This window comes from Phyllostomus hastatus, unplaced genomic scaffold (genome assembly GCF_019186645.2).
Source record: "Phyllostomus hastatus isolate PE091 unplaced genomic scaffold, TTU_PhHast_1.1 phas_scaffold_60, whole genome shotgun sequence".
NCBI classification, from domain to species: Eukaryota; Metazoa; Chordata; class Mammalia; order Chiroptera; family Phyllostomidae; genus Phyllostomus; species Phyllostomus hastatus.
This window is the reverse complement of record NW_025334038.1, coordinates 17,699,011-17,713,501: the sequence shown is the minus strand read 5'-3', so window position 1 is coordinate 17,713,501 and position 14,491 is coordinate 17,699,011. Positions and strand designations below refer to the sequence as shown.

The 14,491-nt window shown below is 48.9% G+C and overlaps 1 protein-coding gene across 5 annotated transcripts; it reads right to left on the bottom strand.

The window, feature by feature from the left end:
• Window positions 1-475: 475 nt before the first annotated feature.
• Window positions 476-12,145, bottom strand: LOC123810520 (butyrophilin subfamily 1 member A1-like). Of its 5 annotated transcripts, none has more exons than XM_045826325.1 (10): window positions 11,855-12,145; window positions 10,901-11,046; window positions 9,585-9,929; window positions 7,500-7,781; window positions 7,183-7,383; window positions 6,876-6,896; window positions 6,759-6,785; window positions 5,700-5,726; window positions 2,579-2,605; window positions 476-2,206 (listed from the first exon to the last, which is right to left on the bottom strand). In XM_045826325.1, the coding sequence occupies exons 2-10, from the start codon at window positions 10,983-10,985 to the stop codon at window positions 1,581-1,583; spliced, it is 1,641 nt and encodes a 546-aa protein (XP_045682281.1). In that variant the 5' UTR covers window positions 10,986-11,046; window positions 11,855-12,145; the 3' UTR covers window positions 476-1,580. The 5 variants fall into 5 exon arrangements, with proteins under 5 accessions (XP_045682281.1, XP_045682282.1, XP_045682283.1 ...); XM_045826326.1 differs by having other exon boundaries at window positions 10,901-10,995; XM_045826327.1 differs by lacking the exon at window positions 11,855-12,145 and adding an exon at window positions 11,774-11,792 and having other exon boundaries at window positions 10,901-10,995.
• Between the last annotated feature and the right edge of the window lie 2,346 nt (window positions 12,146-14,491).

Sequence of the window (14,491 nt, the reverse complement as noted above, 5' to 3'; positions counted from 1 at the left end):
ATCCCTGAGAAAGTTATCCTCTGGAAAACAGACTATTGCAATGTCAAATTCACCAAAAGATGGGAGAACATTGGGGGGCTTTCTGTAGGCCACTGACAGTCACCCCACAGGATCAAGAAGAAAAGCACCCCTAGAAAAGAATCTCCTTCCTCTGCCATGTCCTACAGCGCCCCCTGCAGTGCAAAGGGGACATAGTCTAACTACATTGTGTCAAATGGCAAAGAAGAAATGGGGGGAGGAGGTTCCAGCTCCAGGATCACAAAACAAGGCAAATGTGGGGTGGATTTGGAACCAAGAGGCAATAAATTGATAATGGACACGGTCCACACCTTTGGCTACTCAGCTTCAATATGAACCATTTACCAAATTTGAACTTTCATATAAAAATTACATTTTCATGCATGAAGACAAAGCTACCCTTACAAGTGAAGAAATTCTCACCCTTTCCCCAAAATGTCGAGACAGAAAGTCCCAGTCATTGTATCAAACATTGCTATATTTATATTGCAAAGTTCCTGAAATTCATAGCCCCATTGACTAGTCTGATACCTAAAGACTATACTACACATAACCCCCAACGACTTACATAAAAGCATAAGGGTAAGAAGAAAGAAAAAGAAAATGGTTAATATATACAAATAAACATACACTTACAACAAGAAAGAAAAAATATACAAAGCTTTTACTCCACTCCTTCTTTCTGTAATTGGTCACAGGTCAGAACTGATCGTCTTCTTTCTTCTATTTCTTGCTCCAGGTCTTCCACATTTAGTGAGAACCATAGCAAGTCAGAGCTCGGTGCCTGGCAGAATGAATGCACTTTCATTCCCCAAAGTCCTGCTTCCTTTTCTTTGCTGTGGTTTTGCATTAACCATACCATTGGACTTGGAAGTACCAAGAAGCAATACATTGATGACTGAAACCTTGCTCACACTAAAGGGGAGCCCAGATGTTTCTCCTTCATTCGCTAAATTAACACAGCACAGGTTTTTCACAGGTAACAGAAATTTACTGAGGTTTGAAAAAACAAGTGTTCCACCCATCCCAGAAAAGGAAATAGAGAGAGTAGAATATTAGACTCCTCTCCTCCTAAAAGTCCAGCAGCCATCCATTTTCCTGGAGACTTTGGATGGCCAACTTTTCTGGTCAGATAGTGAGAACCCCCAAAATGGATGTGGGGACTACCCTCAGCCTCTGCATTCTTCTGCCCAAACTCCAAATGGATAAAGGAAACTCCACCTAAACCTGCAGGGTAATTTACCCCTAATCCTCTTTCCTATTCAAACACTATAACGAGTTCATGAAATATTTTTCATTACAAAAAAAAAAACTTCCCATACCAAAATATAGCCTATTCCAAACCAGCTCAGTCAACTTTTATAACCTGCTCCTATGCACAAGGAATAAACTGACTATTCTCTATTCTCATAACCACACACCAGAGGGTCTGAATGCAGAGCAGGAAGGGAAGACTCAGCATTCCAGGGCTCAGCTCAGAGGCTTTGCCACAGGGAGTTGGCATCTCCAGGGAAAGCCTCAGTGAGGGGACAGGGACACTGAGGGGGCATGGCCTCCATGTTTCAGGACAGTAGTGGAGATTCAACTTCATCACCAGTGGAGCCTGAGCTTAACCCCGCCCCTGGGAGGCTCATAGGTTCCTCCAGAGAATTATTAAGGGGCACAGAGAGCCTCTCAGATGCACCCGTCATGGGACAGATGGTCAGGGACCCAAACTCTGACCTCAAACTGAAGTATGGAAAGAGGGTCCCAGAGAAGGAAGCCGGAGGGAAGGAGAAAATGTGGGAACCATCGGTCATGTTATAGAAGGAGACATCCCCTTCGTCGTAGTCCAGGAAAACACCCACCCTGTGGGGAAGCTGCCTAAGAGATAACAAAGTCTGACTTAAAGTGCAGGCATGATATTCAGAACCAAACTTCCCCACAACCCAGAAACCCTTATCTGGGGACTCTCTGTACCAGCCTTCCCTTTCCACATCTTCCCTGCAGACCCCCAGAGCCCATTCACTTTTGTCTCCACCTGTGACCTCCACCTCCCAGTGACAGCGCCCTGATGTGATGCCCTCAAGGCCCAACACGCTGCAGGTGCTGTTTGAGTCCTCACTGGTGTCCTTCAAGGTCACTCTTGTCTTCTCAGGAGAGACGATAAGGCTGGGACTGGCAGAGACTGGATTCAGAGTGACAGACCCTGCAGAGAGAGGTACCAATCACGCAAGGCCCTCCTCAGCCCCACAACAAGGGCACACAACCACCCCATCACCCACCAGACACTTAGCTACATGGAGGGAGGGCTATGACCCCCTGAGATGAAAGCCTTATGACTCAAGCCCACAACCCTCCAAGCAGGAGAAGGAACCACAAAACTTATTTGGAATTAGACATGTTGGAGCAACCTTGAGGACCAGCCTGGACTGCCCTCTGCTACCTGGGTGCCAGCCTCTGCCACCCAGCCCACCACCACTGATGGTGCCAGCATGTGTATCACCACAGAGAACTGAAGGAGAGGCCAAAAGTTGTAGGGGCTGCAGGATGGGCACCCAGAAAGCACATAGTCACTCACAGGCCTGGAACTTCTCCTGCCGCCAGTCTGCAAGAGAACCACATTTCACATCAGAGATTCACAGGCTGCACACATTGGGACCAGGGCCTAGTTGTTTGAAACATACTGATGCAGGATTGACAAGGGGAATTGTTTTTGGAAACATTCAGCTCATGCATTTATTTTTTTATATACACACGCATACAGAGGCATATACGTGCACACACACTCACTGACAGAACCATCAGGTCTCAACCTTCCCATGAATGTTAAGCCATAAAGCTTAATGCTCAGGGATTAAGAGTCTGGATAGCTACCTAAGCTGAAAGGCCCGGACTTGGGTACCCAAGTTGCTTTCTCAAGTCCCAAGCCACACAACCGTTCTGAAAGCTAGGTTTTCTTGAAAAGAATCAGGGAAATCAAACTGTCCATTTTCTAATGAAGAACTGATTGAGCCTAATTTGTAGGGTGTCTCTGAGCCATGAGTAGAGAGAATACAGCTTGGCTGGGCTGGTCTCAAAGGATGACTATAAGCTACGAGTGAAGAGAACTTGGTACAGAACATCAGAGAAATCTTGCCCAGTTAGGGGGCAATGGGGAAGTTTTAGGGAAGGGAGAGAAAGGTTTAAAGCAGGGAAGACATGCATTCAGTAAGAGGACAGACAGTAATAAATTTTCTTCCCCTTTCATGAGTAGTAAGAGCCAAGAAATAACCCAAAATATTGGATCAGTCATCTGTTTCCTCCTATAATTGCCCAGAAAGATTGGAAGCTTCCAGAGAAATCCTGCTGTGGTGAGCCCCACAAAGATGCTATGTCCTATGCCCCTGAACATGCAAATACCATATGCCAAAGGAAACTTTACAGATATGAATAAGGACCTGGAGATGGGAGAAGGACTGGGGGGAACCAAAAATTCCTCTAAACAGGTAGATGGGACCTGCCCCTCCTAAGCAGACCGCAACCCAAGGATCCTAAGGAGCAGATCAGGCTAGCCTCCCCGGGGTGAGCACCTAAAATGACTAAAAGGAGAACACAGGGACGCCTCCCGCACTGACCCAAGGCCACATAACCACTTCCAACCTCCATACTCCCTTCAGGGAAGATGAAAGGAACCTCACTGGCCAAAGCAAAGTTTACACATGTCATAAAACCATGAAATCTCTGCTTTGCCTCCAACAAGATAGAGACTTGAGATAAAATTAAAACACTTATAGAAATAAGTAAATGACGTTTTTCTTGCACATTTGGGTTGTAAATTTGTGGCTACCAGCCACACCTAAGAAGGAGAACTGGAGAAGGGATGGAGGAGAGAGGAAAATTGCCATTTAATTCTGACACTCCACAATGGACTGAGTGCTTTGCACTTCAGTACATTCTTTATCTAATTTCTACAGCAAATCTTTAAATTAAAAATTATTTTTCCAATTTTGTGAATAAGATGAAATTACACATTTGTTCACCTCACACTATGAACCTGTCAATATGAAAATGCTGATTCTAATGTAATGATGTTTATCCTTACAAAATAAAAAAGATATAAGATATATATTAAAACACATGCACTTTAATTCTGCAGGTAAGGGGGAGGCGATCATCACTGTATAGAAACAAATCCTGGGGAGAACCAGTAAGGCTCTCTAAGGCAGGAATGTCCAACCTTTTGGTGTCTCTGCACCATACTGGAAGAGGAAGAATTGTCTTGGGCCACAGCTTAAATACATTGTGACACGTAATCACAAAAAAACACACAATGTTATAAGTAAATTTACGATTCACAGCCATCCTGGGCTGCATGCGGTCTGTGGGCCACAGGTCGGACACCCCTGCAAGACCTCCGTCATCCCACGGTTCACCCCGATCTGTCTCTCGGTCTGTATCCCTGCCCATAAACAGAAACATCTGGAGCAGAGGAAGGTACGTTTTTCATGCTCAGGGGGCACAGACCCTTAACTCCCCAGTACTGAAGGTTCCTCGGACGACCCGTCATTGCCTCAGGACCCCCCACCCCACACTCCTGCCCTGACTGCCAGTGGAAGGTTGAGATGGTCCCACCATCACAGGAAAACTCAATTAGATGGTTACCTCAAAATGGCCTAAAAATGAACGTACCTTTACTGAAATTCATCAAGGATATGATTACATTTTGTGTACCCAATAACTTGCAAACACTCTGCGAACTCCCCAACTCAAGCCACCATGGCTGTGTGACCTGTGGTCTCACTTCAACCACTCTGAGCCACCCCAAACCCCTACAAGTGGAATCTCGGCCATTCCACCTCCTTCTCAACTCCCCCCTAATCCACCAAGTCTGGTCTTCCATGGTTTGCTCTCCATCATTACTCTAGTAAACAGTTCCAACTCCTGCAGGTTTCTCCTCTGGCAATCTTCACACCTTGCCCTAACAAACAACCGGGACCAAGCATCTCAGGCAAATACAAATTCTCCTAAAAGGAGAAATAATTGGTGTGGACAATTAAAAGTTGCATTTTTGTTTCTGTTACACAAACATACGCAGACTTTTGCATATAACTTTAACCCTTTCACAGATCCCCACCCCAGAGCATAAACATCCTGGAGGTTCTGGACCCCAGATTCAGAACACCTGCCCTAAAGCAACTGCTTCCTCAGCAACCAAGGAGGCTTAGAGGAAGAAACACACCTTACATGGGGATCAGAGCACTAGGAAGCAGAAAAGACCAGTATCTCAGAGGACCGGGAACAAATGGAAAAAACAAAACTAGATCCAAAAAGGGGAGGAAATTCAGGGCAAGAAGGATCCACAACCAGGGACCCTCTCAGGAAGACCTGAGTCCTGAGGCAAACAGGGTTTCAGAAATCTTCTAGAGAGACACTGCTGACCTGCACAGCACTACCTGCCCGCAGACTCTCCTCGCAACCGTCACTGCACTGAGAAGTGCCAGTAGAACAAGGTGTGTTCAGAATGAACTGCCAGCCCTGAGGGCAACCTGCAGCAGAGGATGGGCCCAGAAAAGGAGGAGGCCCCACACTCTTCAGGTGGAGGCTACAAAAGTGACAAGGAGAACAGGGACGCCAACCCCATCCTAGAGTGAGGTCCTCTGATAGAGAAGGGGACAGGGTCAAGGCTGGGGAGACGAAGCCACGGAAACTGAGTCACTTACCTGCATACAGCTGGGCCTTCCTCCAGGCTGAAAGGGAACACACTGTGGTGAGACCTCAGCCACAACAAGCCTGCTCAGTGTGAGTCTACTGGCCTCTTCCGTCCTGCAGGGGAGACCATCTACAGGGGGAGAGGCTGGAGAGGAGATGACCTCTGCGACGCCCAGATGGCAGGTGTTGTGGGAGACCCCGATCACAGGTCAGGAAGCCTGCATTACAGGCGGAGTTCCAGCACCGGCCAGCTGCAGCTGGGTGACTTTTGGCAAGTCAGTCAGCCGTTCTGTGCCAAGTCAACCTCAAAAACTCCCGTTCCACCTGCTGCTCAGTGTTTCTATTCAGAATCAAAAAGTATACTACGTGTTTGAAAATATTTTAGGAAATAAAATATAAATTATTCCATAATTGTAAGAAAGCACTTTCATATCCAATCTTTTTCTGGCAAACATATACTTGGCAAATAACTCAAAATGGGAATTGATTTAAGGACAGGGAGGTGAGTTGAGCTCTGAGGTAAAAGCGGCCAATCTTTCTCAGATAAATGATTTCAAAGATAAACATCACTGTTTGGGGGCATCGACAGCCCATCTGTCACATTCCTATGTGTGATCAACCCAGTCCTTGCCCAGGACTTTTTGATTAATACCTTCAGAACCCAGAAAGAACAAACTCTTCCTAGATGATGTTTTTGGGGAAGGCTGAGGTCACAATCCTAACCTTGATGACCCTATTCATTTATGCGGCTCCTTTCCAGGTGCTGCTGAGAGCCGGGTGCATGGAAGGCTAGAAAATTAGCAACATAGTGGCTATGTCTGAGTTGGAATGAGACCCAGGATGCATGACCAGGAATCTAGGAGCTACCCATCATGCCTGGTTGCCAAGCACAAGATGGGAAACAGCAGCCCCAGTTGCAAGATCCCATGGAGCAGGGTTCTGCCTCCCACGAGCTCTCACTTCTGCCCAAGGAAAGGTGTCTACATGTGTGTGCCGAGACAGAAACAAGGAGAGGGACACCTGGGCACAGGTGGGACAGGAGCGTCAAGGACATGTGGAGAATCACTCACCAGCCAGGTAAACTGTCTTCCTCCAATCTGAAAGACAGCAACAGAAACAGGTGAGCTAAGAACCAGAATGTCTCCCACGAAGGGGACAGAGAGATCAGGAGGAAAAGCAAAACTTACCAAGTTCTGCTTGGAGTTTATCTGAAAGAGAGTGAACAAAAGGCATGAACTCCCATCCCTAAAAAAAGGAAAGACAGTGTTCCCAGACAACCTTTCTATATCCTAGAAGTGCCAGCTCCAGATGCACCTGAGCCTCCAGCTGCCCTCCCTGGATCTCCACAGCCACCTGCTCTGGACCAAAGACCCTGGGTCTCCCTGGAGAGCTGGAGCCCTGGCCCCTGATGCGGCCATCTGCCTGTTCCTCTCAGCACCGCCTGCCACACCAGCCAGCCTTAGGCCCTGCGCCCTGGGCCCTGTCCTGCCTTACCTCTGGCCTTCAGCATCTCCTCCTTTGCCTGCCTGTCCTGCTCCTTAGCCTGGCACAGAGTCTTCTGTTCTTGCAGCTCCTGCAGCTTTGCGGAATGCTCTCTCTGGGTGTAATAGCCAGCAGCAAGGAGTAGGAGTCCCAGCACGGTCAGGCTCACTAGGAAAGCTGGTTTCCACGGAGAGGACTGGGGAAAAAAGGGTTCTGCACCCAGACAGAGACCCCATCAGAGGCACAGCTCAGGACAGCCCAGCCCAGCCCAGCACACTCAGGGCCCCAACCCCCCTCCAGCTCTGCTGGGAGTAGGGAGCAGCTCTGACCTGGGATGAAAATGGCCATCGCCTTCTCCTGGCCCAGGACGGGATTGAGCATAGAGCAGGTCACATTGCCCACAGAACGGTCTTTCACCACCAGAGCGGCCTCCACACTGAACAGCCCTTTAGCGTCTTGGGCATGGGCCTCGGAGAACACCAGGAACTTCTCTCCACTGAGGTCTCTCCACTGCACCTGGGGCTTCGGGAACCACCCTGAGGCTGTGCACACCACTTGAACCCCATCCTCCTCAGGCCCTGTGATGCGCACTTGAGGGGCAGAGCCCACACCTGAGGGAGAGAAGTAGAGCCATCTCTTTGAAATGTTAGCATCAAGAGAGATAGCACCCTACTTTCCCCTTTCCTGTGGGAGGGGAGGCATCTAACCTCAGTGGGCACCATGCTCTAAGTTGTAAAGCCACTTCCTGTCACAAAGATATAAGAATTGGGCCCTGGCTGGTGTAGCTCAGTTGATTGAGTGCAGGCCTGTGAACCAAATGGTCACCGGGTTGATTCCCAGTCAGGTCACATGCCTGGGTTGAAGGCCAGGCCTCCAGCAGGGGGTGTGCAAGAGGCAACCACACACTGATGTTTCTCTCTGTCTTTCTACCTTCCTTCCCCTCTCTCTAAAACTATATAAATAAAATCTTTTTAAAAATTAAAAATAATAACATTTTAAATAAAAATAAATAATCATTTTAAAAGAATATGAGAATTTCTTTTTCCCCCAATTAGCTAACATAGTCACCCCAACTACCAGATAATTTAGGGTGAACTCTGTGTGACCATGGTGCTTTCAAGTTCTCTCTCCTGAGGATTAGTAGGTTTATCTTTAAAACACATATGCAATGTTTTGTATCTGCTGCTCAACTATATTAGTAAAGTGCCTATGACAATTGCCATATTCTGGTGTAATGCTTACTCAATAAGAAAAGTATTTTCATTCATTACTAACCTAAGCAAACCCCAGGAATCCCCACTTCTGCCAGAAAGCTGTCCATGTCCCCAAATCTACACACTCAGTTGCTCTACTTTGTAAACCTCATGATGTCTGATCCCTCCTGCTCACCTCAGTGCCGCTCCATGAAGATTGGCAGTCACCCTCCCCACCTCGCAACTGCATCCATGCCCCCAGCCTTGCTTACCTTCCATCCGTCCTCACAGCTGGCAAAGGGCACACTCCCCACACATTCTGTGCACTCTCCTCAGTGACCAGATGATCTGGCATCTGCCTTCCTCCCAACTGTCTTCTCTACTTACCCCCAATTCCTACCACCTGTGCCCCTCAAGGCACACATATTCCGACCACAAGGACTGTTTGTTAACTGCTCAAAACCATAATCACCTGCCTCCTCACATCCCAGTCCATCAAACTCAAGTCTCTTTGGGACCTTGGCTGGTGAACTCAAGTGCCTGCTCAGGCGAGTGCTCCCTGTGAACTTTTCCTCACTGCGGCAGGCAGTGTTCATCAATCCCACCCTTCACCAGGAACATCTCTTTTTTCCGGTATCATCACCTCTTACCACCTCCCATTCACTCACCTTACAAACAAACCATGAGGGCCAACTTGTGTGCCCAGAACACACCAGCCGCACTCCTACCTCGGGTTTCCCACAAGCCGTTCTCTCTGCTTAGCGTTCTCATCCCCCAGATAGCCACTTGGCCAAATCCCCACTTCCTTCAACTTTTGCTCTGATTGTCAACAAGACCCCATTTAAGCCCCTATGTGACAGTGAAGCCTGTCTTTCCTCTCTCACCCCACATCCTAGTCCCCTTCTCCTGTTCTACTTGGCCTTTTATCGTAACTACTACCACCACTTCACAGCTTCTATAACCTACTTATCTGTGTGTTTATTTATTGTCTGTACACTGCAACTCCACAGGGCAGGGATCTTTGGTTCACTGGTATATCCCAGGTGCTCAGAACAGGAGCTGGCACATAGTAGGGGTTCTATGTATTTTTAGTGAAACATGAATGAGTGAATAAGCCCCCTTTTTCTCATCTATACAATGAGGAGCTGAATTACACAGTCCTTCAGGTTCCTCCCAAGTTCAGCACTCCAAGACTCTAGGAGCACAGATCAAGTCACTAACCTACCACCTTCAGCTCCAAATTGGCCTCTTCATAGAAGTCTCCCTTTCTGAAGAAACAGGAATAGAGCCCGTCGTCGGCAGCCTGAACTTTGTGGATGCGCACGGCAGCCTCCCCCTGGGTGAGAAGCTCCCTCTCCAGAGAGGTCCGTCCTGCATACTGGGCCATCAGCTCGTCCTCCTGCTTCCAGCCATTTTTATAGATGAACACAGCTTCAGAGAACTTGGAGCGGAACCACCGGAGCTCCATGTTCTCCACATTCATGGCCGGGGACACACGACAGGGCAGTGTGATGTCCCCACCCAGCACTGCCACAATGGGTTCTGAGGGGCCAATGACCAAGAACTCTGTGGACACAGACATGAGAGTGAGAAACATGGAGATACTGGACTGGGGCAGGGAACACACCACCAGGTGGGAAGGCCCAGGCAGGTGGCGGCAGGTGTCAATCCATCCTGACCTGATGGTATGAGTAACAATTCTGAATCAGGGAAATATCTTCTGACAACAACCTCGTGACCCAAAAATGATGTCAAAATGACTCCCTTATTCGCCTCTGCTCCCTTCTTCACGCCCTTCTGTGAAACACTCTGGGCCAGAGATTCTTAACTTCGGTGTGCATCACAATCAGCAGGAGGGCTCGTGAACCACAGATCACTGGGCCACACCCCCAGAGCTCCTGATTCAGTAGGTCTGGGGACCCAAGAATATAAATTTCTATGGAGTTCCTCAGGAAGCTGACACTGATAATCTGGAGACCGAACTTTGAGAACCACGGCTCTAACCTGGTCCCTCCTAGGACAGGACTAAAAACTGACCAAAGGGCATGCCTCTGCCCTGGTCTAAACTCATGGTCACTCAACCACACCCAGGAACTTCACTGTTCCTACCCTGAACTTTATGTGCCCATGTCTTTCTCCTGTACTGAATTACTGTAAACTAAAAACTGGAACCAGGTGATGAAAGTATTCTTGGAATGCAATGAATTGATAAATTAGTAAGTGCTTAGAATACCAATAGAGCCAGGAAACAAAGAAGAAAGAAGTGTTTTCTCATTTGACAGCTGACTTTTTAAAAACATCACACACTCCTCTGGACAATTGGTCAGGTCTCATCCTTTTTTTATGCTTTGGTGACTGTTCTTAAATGTTTAACTACAATGAGTAGATGGGGAGAATCATAACCTCTCTAGAGAAGGGCCTCCACCAACAGCCACTGTTCCTGGTGGAGAGAACTGGCCGGGTACCTGGGGACCCCACTCACCAGGAATCCCACCCCCCTGAGGGAGACACAGGAAGAGGGGTGGGGACACACTCACCTGCAGCCCCCCGAGTGAGTAGCTGGATGAGGAGGAGCAGGGAGGTGAGATGGCAGAGCACAGAGTAGCTGGAGCAGTCTTCCATTTCCCCCAAGCTGGGGAGAGGCAGGGCAGGAGGCAGGTGAAGACCGAGGGAGCAGTGGGACCTCAAAGGGGACAGCAGGGCTCAGGGCTGGCAACAGTCCCCAGCCGGAGCACAGCCTTCCCTACTGACTCAGTAAGCTAATGGGGTGGGAGGCCCCACACACTCCTCATACCAACAAAGGGCTGAGCCTAGACTCCTCCCTGCCCTTTTGAAAGCCTCTGCAGCTAGAGAACCTTTAGATTTGCTTGGGGTAAAAAAACACTGCTTCCCTTCCCACCCCAACTGCACCACAGGGCAGGCCCACCCTGCTCAGAAAACCAGGCCCTTCCTTCCTCAGCACCTTGGGCCTGTGGGAGAAACTGTCCCTCTATTTCTCCACTGTTGGCACACACCAGTGATTCCCCAGGACAGAGGGCCCAGACCCAGTCTCCTTGCCATGAAGGGCAAGCCCAGTCCTGCTTATGTTCTGTCGTCCCCTAACTGTGAGCAGGGAATCACTGAGAAGCAGCAGAACAGACTACATCTTTCCCAAGGAGACAGTGGCTCCCATCACAGGCACCCTGTCCTGCTTATGTTTGCTTGTATCAGTCACCTTCATTTCAATCCCACCCCATCCTTTCCTGCTCAGGACCAAGGACATGGCCCTGCACACACCAGGTGCCCAGCCAGTTCCCAACCCACGGGTGAATCCTCTTCCTCTCTCTGGAAGATTTCTGTCTCAGGGTAAAGGATCCTCAAGGAGGTTCCCCCAGGTCTTCCTGTAGCCACCACCCCACCCCCAGCCTCACCTCACTCTCAGCCTCTGCCTCACAGCCAGCTGCTCCCTGCTTCCTCCTCTTGACCTACAAGTGTCCTCAAAACCAACTTACTTGCTGTGAAAGGCTGGAGCTCTCTAAACACAGCAGCTTCACAAGGTTCAGGGGCCTTCTGAATCTGCACTCAGAGACCCAAACCTTGCTGCCAGAGCCAAGGCTGGGTGCTCTGCTTCCTCGTGTGGAGAGGTAGTTGCTTCCCAGGACGTGGAGAAGAAGCAAGGCCTGGCCTAGGCTGCAGGGGAATCTGTAGAGACTAGGCCCTGGGGCTCCAGCCTGAAGAATCCACCCTTCTCCTGCTCCTTCCACCATTAGAAAGGGAAAGCTTGTCCAAAGCAGTGCAGCAGACTCTGCCCCGCCCTCTGCACTGGGTGCCTCAGGTCTTGGAGAAGAAACAGCATGATTGGAGCAGGAAGCAGAGTGTAGGTTCAGGCACACTGAGACAGCCCTCCAGGGCAGAGACAGAGGCTCTTTGTGCAACAGCTGCTACATCGCAGGTTGTCTTTTTCTAGGCCTCAGAAGTAGGACTGAGTGTGGCACAGCCAAGACCAGCATCTACCCCTATGCATAGGTCTGTTCACAACAGAAATGACTTCATGTTGGTTGGTAATCACCCCAGGCCTGAGCCTTGGAAGATCTCCAGTGCCTGCCTCTTCACCTACAGAAGACCCAGGGACTGTTCACAACCTGGCAACTGAGGGATTAACTGAAGGTATCAGGAACTTCCAGAACCAACTCTGAAACCCTGGTCTTGCTCATGCTGAATGGACACTGCCCTGCGGCTTGCTAATATTTTAGTATCACCTAAATGGCCAGTGCACCACGAAAAGCCTGAAAGAAAACCCTGAAGCCCAGCGTCTTCCTCAGCAGCTTCCCTTCCTGCAGTTGCCCCATCTCAGTAAAGAGAACCTGTGTTCACCCAGTTATCTCTGCCAGAAACTCAAAGAGCATCATTGACACTTTGCTCTACAGTCAGTCTATTTCCAACCAACTATAAAGTTCAAGATTTTTCTCAAATCTATAGCTATAGCCAGCACTTAGTTACAAGCCACCCTCATTTCTCACCAGCCCAAGGAGTGGCCCCCTCATGGGTGCCCCTGTCTCACCTCCTCAACTTCATCTCCTTCCAAGGGAATGATTCTCTCAAGTTAGCTAATGGCAACTCTCTGCCTCATCTCTTCAAGGGATTCCTCTGCTTCCCCCTCCTCGGTGGCCCCACCTCTGGTCTTCTTCTCCACTTATCCCATTCCTCTCCCAAATGCTCCCTCACTGGTCTCACATGAGTTTCTCCAATTCACTGAGTTTTCCCAGCCTGGGACCTTCCCACTGGATGTCTTGCTCTCTCTCTCCCACCAAACTCTCACCCTCAGGTCTGGCTCATTGGCTGCTCAGACTTGTGAAAATTCAGAAACCATTTTAGTCCACTAAGAAGCATGAAGTCCTTTGACTCCGACCTAAACAAGTCAACCCCATGGACCCAACAGCTTCACCATCTTCCCCTCTGGTTTTCTATCTACCACAAGCACAATTGTGTCACTGATGACATCACCCATTGGAAATTTCTGTTTCAACCCCCTTGGATGGCCCCCTCAAGCCTGCCTGTGTCCCAGTTCACATATTACATGATTTGGTCTAGTTGTCCCTCACTGACTTGGCCAGGTGGCTCTCATGATTATCTTCATTCTTAGAAGAGGAAACCAAACATCTCAGAGTTTCACAGCCACACACCCAGCAGGATCTCCTGCAGCCTGTGTTCACTACCAGCTGTTCTGGATGACCCCTTACATCTGTCTTTCTGCAGCAAGGACTCGCTGACCCACTGATGCACAGGATGCTTGCTTTCTGCCTGGAAGTCTGGTCTGAGATATTAAACTCCAGGCAAACAAGGGATTCCAGGATATACCTGAATACATCTCACTCCGAAGTCCTCCCCCAAAGGTCCATTTCTGCTAAGGACCACTCAGATTAAGGAATACTTGTAAAATCCATATTGAGCCAAAACTAACTAATGAGACAAAGACCCATACTGGACTTTGGGGGCACCTGCAACCCCCACTGCCCAACAGGGAGACTTCTCAAGACCTGAGAGACATTAGGGAAATTTTATGAAAAGACAGAGGGGAAAAAAACATTTTATTGAATACCTACTGAGTGCCAGGGACTGGGTCATAAAAATTACATTTCTGCCTCTTCATTCTCATGCATGCAGACAGAGATTAAGTAAAACCTGAGCCCAACCATCCAGTCACTCTTAATCCAGAAACTTGAAAAGATGGGGGGCAGGGAAGGCTAGAGCTGCAAGGAGACCCCTGCCCTCCACCTCCTCCCCAGCCCTTAAGCCCAGCCCAGTCCCCAACTGCACACAAGTCAGGGTGAGAAGGAGCAGAAAGGGACCTTGGACTCAAACACATCCCAGGCTGATAGGGCCAGGAGGCTTATCACATCATAAATCCCAGCCCTTTGACTCCATCATGGGGGAGGGGGCTGACAGCAGATTTTCCGGAAGGACACTGGAAGGACACTAGAGCACATGCATAGGAAGGGCATCAAGCTGCAGACTCCACTGCCCTTTCCCAGCTCATCAGGGTCACGTTCCAGCCGCTTTAACGACAAACCCTGTTGACTGACCACAAATGATTTTTCTTTATCGAATATAAATTATCCTCATGCTAATGACATTAGTATTTTACTTTC